Here is an 8,496-nt window from a genome sequence, read left to right on the forward strand (position 1 = left end):
CCCAACTCGAGATGGAGTTCGGTTTGAGTGTTCTGAACCATCTTTAAGTGGAGTCCGTCAGATGGTTTCAGAAGGCTCCACACATGATTTTCTCGGTGTACCCGTGTAAGAGCATGTGCCTCGTGTACATCTCCAAGTGGTCATCAGGATCCCCTCTGCCATCGTATGGTGGGATCGACGATGACCTGTACTTATCGGGAACAGGTGGCGCCATGATTTCCGGGGTGAATGGGTGGTCATGTGTTCGATAGGGTGTAATATCAACATTTACTACCTCCGCCACTTGCCCTATATTCCTCTTTAGGCTAGCGACATCGCCTGTGAGCTTTTGCTCCAAGCTAGTCATGCGCTCCATGATGGCTCTTGCTTCTTCCGTCGTGATTGCAGAGCCGGCTCGTCTCGAAGCTTCTGCCCTTTGTGCATTTGGCCTGCCCCTCACCCCTCTGCCTGCTTGTATTGACCCCAAATCTCTAGGAAGGTTTCCATCCGGGTTTTGAGGTGGCACTTCGGGGTTCTCCAGGCCTCTGGCTACTTGGTTTTCATGGGCCCGGCATCTGGCGGCTCTTTGGCGACTGCCGGTGGATTGTGAAGGTCGAGGCCTCGGATCACCTTTGAGATTTTTGCTATCACTGATTCCTTCCAGGGCATCTTGGCGGTCACCAGGATTATGGTTTCCAGCCACAGTAGCTCCCAGTGGTCTCGGGGCGTCTTCTAGAGGCGGCATTGAGTTTCTTCCATCCAACCGCTCGACGACAGTCACGAGCCCCCGCACCAGGTCGGTCAGATTAGCGAGTTGGGCCTGCATCTGCAAGGGGTTAGGTCATAGCACTTCTAGGGGTGGAACTTCATTCCTAACTGGAGGTTGGTTTTCTTCAATCCCATCATTCACCGGAGGTGCCGTGTTGTTCTCCGCCTGGTTGCCGTGGTTGAGATCTCTTCTCCTCGGAGGCGTGGTCGCTGACTATTTCTTCATTGTCGGGGATCAAACGTATGAACTAGAGATTCTGGGTTCGTCCCCAGCGGAGTCGCCAATTATTGACGGTCAAATTTTGTCAACTGGGATACGCCGGGTTACCTCCTGGTATCTCGTGAGGTTACCGGCCAAAATTTGATTGTGGAAGTGTAATTGATACTGTGAAGTGTGTGTTGTACTTTTGCGGTGGAGAATAACACGAAAAGCGATACTCAAATGTGAAGACACACATGGTTTATAGTGGTTCACTCTGTTAATCAAGAGCTACATCCACTGTTTTGTTGTATGTATTTTCTATTCTCCAATTACATGTGTAAAATAAAAGAAGAACCTCTCGAGCTTGGGGCTTTGCCCCTCTTTTATAGCCCAAGTTTACTTTATGGGCGGTTTTCCTCTGTAGACCTCTCTGTAGACCTCCACTCGAGTGCTTGCCATCCTATGGGCCTAGACCCATAGCCAGCTAATCGCCTTTTGGACTGTTCATTCATCTAATTAGTCCTCCATTACGGCTCTGCACTCCCTGTATCCCTCCACCGTCTAGTTGTGGATGATTTAAGTACTTGTAATTAAGGCCTGCATTACAGACTTCTTCCAAGCACACACTTTTCCTCGGGGTCCCACGTTTATACGGTTGGCTTCCAGCTGGCCTTCTGTATATACGATCGGCACCATGAGCCCAGATGAGAACCGGGCTAGGTGCCGCCTTTTACACGGTCGACCTTAACGAGACCCCTGATGTGGGTGAGTTGGGTAAACGCCGAGGTCTTATTAGGTTGGCGGTATGACGAGTTGACGGTTTGGCCGATGTGGTTATTGCAGGGCCACATGGAGCGATGTTGTTGTCTGACATGTCAAAACATATTTTCCCGCACAACAACACCTATTTCAATAACTCAAATTGTTGTTTAAGATTTAAACCTGAGTTCGGAATTTAAACTGATGTTTAGGAGATAAAAATTCAAAAGTAATTCAAACTATTAACAATGGTTCAAGGACAACTCAAATTGTTAATTTTAGAATTCACCTCCCCCTTAAATTCTAATAATCTGAATTATTGTCAACAATCTAATAGTTTTAGATTTTACTTTTTCTCTCTTAAATTTCAATCTTAAAAATGTCATAATTTCTTCTTTTTAATTCCAATTGAGATGATCTTTTTTTTTAATACTGTTAGCCGAAATAGGATAATACAAAGAAGATGAAAACTATAGGGAAATGAAAAACTGAAATTGTACAATGCAAATTCAACCTTTCTACCAAACTTGGAATTGTATGAATGTCGAGGCACGTGAACCATGTTTTCCTTAAAACAGATTCGTCCCCTCCGGTGAGTGCTTGAGGCAACATTGGACGTCCGTCTCCCAAGATACAACGACAACGACGGTAACACGATGCACTATCAGAACCGTCCGGCGAACTAGAACTCGGACCTTTCCTTTATCATCAAATCGAACTACGAGGAACACAAAAGAAACTGGAAAAAGAAGGAAGAACTCGAGGAAGAAGAGCTAATTGCGTGTCTGTGGTGTGCTCCTTCTTCATGTGGAAGGCACCTTTTATAGGCTCTGGAAAATAGGTTATGAGACCAGGAAATCAAAGGTCTTAATCACCAATTTAATTGTGCAAAAACGTTTCCTGAACCAGGCCACAATTCACATCTAGGTTCATGGAAAAACTGGTTCAATAACCAGCCATTAACAACACAAGTAAACTCGGCATTAAGCATCCCATTAAGCCTTGTTTAATCTCCATTAAGCTCCAAATGGTTTTGCCTGAATCTGGAAAGTCTTGGCCGAGTAAAAAATAAAAATTACAAAAGTAACCTCGCACGGAGCGGGTTTTCCGATCCAACATTTGTGTCCGCAGGTCGCGGGCGCACACATTGGCCCCCAACCATTAAGCTCCAAATGGTTTTGCCTGAATCTGGAAAGTATTGGCCGAGTAAAAAATAAAAATTACAAAAGTAAGCTCGCACGGAGCAAGTTTTCCGATCCAACATTTGTGTCCGCAGGTCGCGGGCGCACACATTGGCAACCACCGGGATCGTGATTCGCACCCCCCATGCGTGCGAGAAAACTCTTTGGTATACATACTTTTCAAGGCTTCAAAGTGCAATCACTTATAAACACCACATTGGCTTCACTCCTAGCCAATGTGGGATTTTTGCAATTTTTCTTCTACATTTACCATTCCAAGTACCACACTTAGACCATCAATTTCTCATTCACTAAAAAACCATTTTGAGTGTTTGAATACTTGATTTCGATCTCCTCGCAACGGAGAACGCAAATCCATCGAGACTCGTCCCAAAAACCTATTGGGCCCCATCCGAATATGGGCCTCAAAATGGGCCTTTAAAATGGCTTAACAATCCATTTTTTTCCAACAAATGCATTCATAATAAAGAGAGGAATAAATCTCCACTCATATTACATATTTTCTAATGTTATTTATAATGAAGTTTTATAAGATTTGTTACTAAACTCTAATGACAGTTTTTAATACTTTATTCTCAATTCAAATTATAATTTATTTGTATATCTAAACAACAGTTCATATCACAGTTTGAATTATCATAATTTAAATTCCAAAATTCTAATAAAATAAATATTCAAATCTTCACGGTTTGAGTTGTTAAACCAAACAAGCCCATAGTGTCCTCATCCCTCCACTTTCAAATTCAGGAGGAATAAAAAAATTGAACTTCGGCTAGTCTCTGTCATAAAACGATCCACACTAAAAACAACATGGCAAACTCCGAATCTTGTTTAACATGTAACGGCAAAGAAATGAATTAGCCGAGCCGACTGTCACATAAAGATCCCAACTATATACTTTGTTAATCGTTGATTGGGCTGTGAATGAGACACAGTAAACGACGTATAAAAAACGTCCAGATTCGATGTATCCAAAACTGGTGGCTCCTACCACTATATTATCTTTCACATGCGTCTATAAACAGCCTCCGTTAGGTAAGCTAGCGGTAAAATACCAAAACCATCACAACAACAACAACCAAAAAAAAAAAAAAAAGAGGCTCCATGGGACTAGAGGTGATTGATGAGGCCTTTGTACAAGCCCCTGAGCACAGGCCAAAGCTTACCATAACCGAAGCTGAAGGCATACCATTGATTGACCTCTCCGGAGGCCTAACTGACGATGAGCTAGTGACAGAGATAGGCAAGGCGTGCAAGCAATGGGGGTTCTTCCAGGTTGTCAACCACGGCGTGCCTGCGGAGAAGCGGAGAAGAATCGAGGCGGCTGCGAGGGAGTTCTTCGCGCTGTTGTCGGAGGAGAAGAAGAAGGTGAGGAGAAACGAGGTGAGGGTGTTGGGATACTATGACACTGAGCACACCAAGAACGTGAGGGACTGGAAGGAGGTCTTTGATTTTAGCGTGGAGGATCCCGTTCTTGTCCCCCGGAATGATGGTGACGGAGTCCAAAAGTGGTTTAATCAATGGCCTGATAAACCTGCTGACTTGAGGTAATGTGTTGTTATTCAATTCTGGTGATGATGACGATCATAAGCTGAATTCTATTATAATTTGATACAATCATGAATTTAACGCATTGTATTGAATAGTGATTTTCCTGCTCGAATGTCGATATGGATACACTAATTTGACACTACATTGGAATACTCTTATAATATTGGTAAAGATGTCAAAATATGCATATATATATATATGTGTGTGTGTGAATATTAAAACAGAAATCTCAAAGGGTACTAATGCTTGAAGGAATCAAGCTCCATTTCATACAAGTGGTTTTCGCTTCTCCTAGCTATAAGATATTTTACATGATTATAGAGATGAAGAAATTTTTTACAGGATCATTTTGTTGAGCCTTTAGTGAGTGCCGAGTGGATAGAGCTGGGAGTCTCCGATAATTATTCTGATTCCTGTATTTATCAATCGTTGTTTACAAAACAAAATGATGCAATGAAAAAGTGTGCAATGATGTAGGATTAAGAGGAAAGGGAGAAACAAAAAGAAGTAGAAGAAGAATTGTAGAAAGACGATGAAGAATTAAGAATTTTGAGAGAGAAGGAAAAAATAGGAAAAGAAAGTGAAGATATGATATTAGTTATTAAGATCCGAAGTAAAGAAAAGAATCACAAGGTCTATTTATAGTTGAATAGAACTTTAATAATGCGAAAAAACATAGCAAAATAATGAAGTAAACTATAATTCTTAAACAAAATATAGTGAAGATAAAGACGAAATGAAATAACGGAAAATTCTATATTTATGTTTAAGTTTGTATCCAGGATCAGGACCTTCGTCACTTGTTTTTCAGAACTCACTTCTAAACATATCTTATTTGGGATTATCTTGGTCAGGGAGGCATGCGAAGAATATGTGAAAGAGGTGCAAAAACTGTGTGAAAAGTTGATGGGACTTATTGCCCTGAGCTTAGGATTACCAGCAAATAGGTTTAATGGGTTCTTCATAGACCAAACCAGCTTTGTCAGACTTAATCACTACCCACCATGCCCCATCCCTCACCTAGCTCTTGGCGTTGGCCGGCATAAAGATGCCGGTGCCTTGACCGTCCTTGCTCAAGATGATGTTGGAGGCCTTGAAGTGAAGCGCAAAACTGATGGAGAGTGGATTAGGGTCAAACCTACACCAAATGCATTTATCATTAATGTTGGTGACATAATTCAGGTACTATATTACAACTCCAATTTTCTTCGTGATACACTGATCTGGTAATGTTTTTGTTTGAAGTTCAGTTCATATTGGTCACCCTGTTAAAATCTCAACATGTCTGCTTTATTTCATTGGGGTTGTAAATTGTTGGTCGTTTAGCTTAATAAATGAAATGTAAATTGTTTGTCATTTAGCTTAATAAACGAAACTTATGGTCAGGTTTGGAGTAATGAAAGATATGAGAGCGTGGAGCACAGAGTTATGGTCAACTCAGAAAGGGAAAGGTTTTCCATTCCTTTCTTCCTCAACCCAGCACACTACACAATGGTCAAGCCCTTAGAGGAGCTGACAGATGAGCAGAATCCTGCAAAATATAGAGCATACAACTGGGGCAAATTCTTCACCACCCGAAAGGGCAGTAATTTCAGGAAACTCAACGTTGAAAATATCCAAATTCATCATTTCCGGGTGTCTGAATAAGCTGAAAAAATCGGTCTTTCTGCTTACTATCAACCAATGCTCATCTTATCTATATATGTCAGTACCTGTAAATACCATGTTGTTATTATGAGTAGCAGACTTCGGAAACATGCTGTTGTCTAGATCTAAATTCAGTGTTGAGTCTGTTGACTGTCATGAATACAGAATAATCGTCTGCTCCAAGCAAAATTAGTCATGTAAATGAGATTTCTATATATATATATATATATAATAATGGGAAATGGCAAGATAAATATAATAATGGGAAATGGCAGATTTGTCTTATAACAAATTTAACTCTCTGCAGCTACTTGATATCTACGTCCGAATCATTTCTTATTTTCTTTTAGAGAGATTCAAAATATTTCTTTCATGACTCAGCTAAATTCAAATTTAATAATAAGAGCAATTGATCATAGCATTAATTTATCAGTACATGCTAACTAAAAACAAACTAATAACGTCATTGCTGACAAAATATACAAGGCCAAAAAATGTAATTTTCAAAATGTTGGATGATGGAGACAATTTGCTTATAGTAATGTGGAAGAGATTTTCCAAGAGCTAGCTACAGACATGAAACTAAGCTATTACAGAGTATAGAGTTTCATGCCTTTTAAAATAGATACTTTAAATCTCCTATAGTATGAGACCAACATTGAAAGTTTTTTTTTTTTTTTTTTTTTTAGAACTTACTAAAAAAATATATTAATTAAATAAATAAAATATAAAGGGTCCGTTTTGTTCAAGTAAATGATTCTAATTCTAATTTCTATTTAATTTTTTTGTGAGAGAATCAGTAATTTTTTTATTCAAATTATTTATGAGAGAAACATGGTAGCAGAATGAGAATCATGGTCCAAACACGTATACCATACAGGCCCTAACAAAGTTAGCCTCTTCTTTACTTTCATAATAAAATTTGAAATCGAAGGACATATTTCTCAACCAAGGAAAAAACAGGAAAATGAATAAAAGAAAGCATTTACTCTCAGTCTCGTTTCTGCTCATTGTTTTCTTCTCCGCAAAATCGGATCCTGCGAAAATCGCCAAGCATTTTGTGCTTGTTCACGGATCGTGCCATGGCGGTTGGTCCTGGTACAAGCTCGTGCCGCTGCTAAAATCCGCCGGCCACGCCGTCACCGCGCTCGATTTAGCCGTATAAAGAAAACTATCCGAAATAGATTCGGAAAGAATATTGTATTGAATGAATTATCTGAATATTAAATAATAAGCTACAGTAACTACCTATTTATACATAAGTTACATAAAGCTACTGAAACTTGTAGAATACATTTTAACTACAGACTGAAACTTGTAGAATACGTTTTAACTACAGAAGCTTATACTAGAAGCTTTGTAAAGCTTGCTCAGTAATCTAAGGTAACATAGCTAAGGTTTCTTAACAGCCCCCCTCAAACTTAAAGTAGTTAGATCTTTTACTTTAAGTTTGCTTCGTATAAGACCAAACACTGAGCTTGAAATGGCTTTAGTGAAGACATCAACTAGTTGATCAATGGCTGGTACATGTCTAACTTCTATTTGCTTCCTCATGAACTTCTCTCAAACAAATTATAGATCCAGCTGTATATGCTTTGTTCTAGCATGTAGAACCGGGTTAGCTGCTAGATGAACTGTGCTCAGATTGTCACACTAGATTATTGGTGTTTTATGTGGCTGAAAATTTAGTTCACTTAGAAGGGATTGCAGCCAAGATATCTCTGCCACCACACTAGCTAAACTCCGGTATTCAGCCTCTATAGATGATCTAGACACTGTGTGTTGCTTCTTTGACTGCCAAGAAGCTAAGTTAGAACCAAGAAATACACAAAACCCTGAGGTGGACCTTCTGTCATCAGCATCTGAAGCCCAATCTACATCACAAAATGCAACTAGATCTAGGTTATCCGTAGAGCACTGTCTCAAGTGAAGACCATAGTCAACTGTGCAAGCTAGATACCGCAGAATTCTCTTCACTGTTTTCCAATGAGCCTCTAATGGCGTTTGCATAAATTGGCAAACCTTACTCACACTGTAGGAGATTTCAGGCCTTATGATTGTCACATATTGTAAAGCTCCTACACTTCTATATAGCTGAACATTACTCACATGATCACTTCCAAAAGAAGACAGTTTCTTGCCTGTGGTCATGGGAAGTGAAGCACTCTTGGCATATTGCATCTTGGTTCTACACAACAAATCTGTGATGTATTTTTTCTGAGATAGATGAAGTCCTCCAGAGGTTCTTGTTACTTGTATTCTAAGATAATAGTCAATCTCTCCAAGATCTTTGAGTGCAAACTCAGCATTAAGCTTGTTGGTTAACCCTTGGATAGTTGATTCATCACTCCCGGTGATTCAAATGTCATCCACATAGACTAGAATCTA

General features: G+C 39.9%; 2 protein-coding genes across 2 annotated transcripts; one reads left to right on the forward strand and one right to left on the reverse strand.

Moving 5' to 3' along the window:
* The first annotated feature begins 3,960 nt into the window (after positions 1 to 3,960).
* Positions 3,961 to 6,370, forward strand: LOC21409651 (probable 2-oxoglutarate-dependent dioxygenase At5g05600). Its single transcript, XM_010097980.2, has 3 exons — positions 3,961 to 4,457; positions 5,316 to 5,643; positions 5,848 to 6,370. Exons 1-3 carry the CDS (start codon positions 4,015 to 4,017, stop codon positions 6,106 to 6,108), a joined length of 1,032 nt encoding a protein of 343 aa, XP_010096282.1. The 5' UTR covers positions 3,961 to 4,014; the 3' UTR covers positions 6,109 to 6,370.
* Positions 6,371 to 7,761: 1,391 nt separating this feature from the next.
* On the reverse strand, positions 7,762 to 8,289 carry LOC112091562 (uncharacterized mitochondrial protein AtMg00810-like). The gene has a single exon (XM_024165556.1). The coding sequence runs from the start codon at positions 8,287 to 8,289 to the stop codon at positions 7,762 to 7,764; it is 528 nt and encodes a 175-aa protein (XP_024021324.1).
* Positions 8,290 to 8,496: the final 207 nt, after the last annotated feature.

The sequence above is a fragment of the Morus notabilis genome, unplaced genomic scaffold, assembly GCF_000414095.1.
Source record: "Morus notabilis unplaced genomic scaffold, ASM41409v2 Scaffold115, whole genome shotgun sequence".
In the NCBI taxonomy this organism is placed as follows: Eukaryota; Viridiplantae; Streptophyta; class Magnoliopsida; order Rosales; family Moraceae; genus Morus; species Morus notabilis.

Excerpts from the sequence above, each read along its gene's own strand:
- LOC21409651 (XM_010097980.2), top strand. The coding sequence starts at position 4,015 with ATGGGACTAGAGGTGATTGATGAGGCCTTTGTACAAGCCCCTGAGCAC. Across the intron at positions 4,458-5,315 it reads GATAAACCTGCTGACTTGAG|GGAGGCATGCGAAGAATATG; the intron begins GTAATGTGTTGT and ends TATCTTGGTCAG. Across the intron at positions 5,644-5,847 it reads ATGTTGGTGACATAATTCAG|GTTTGGAGTAATGAAAGATA; the intron begins GTACTATATTAC and ends ACTTATGGTCAG.
- LOC112091562 (XM_024165556.1), bottom strand. The coding sequence starts at position 8,289 with ATGCAATATGCCAAGAGTGCTTCACTTCCCATGACCACAGGCAAGAAA.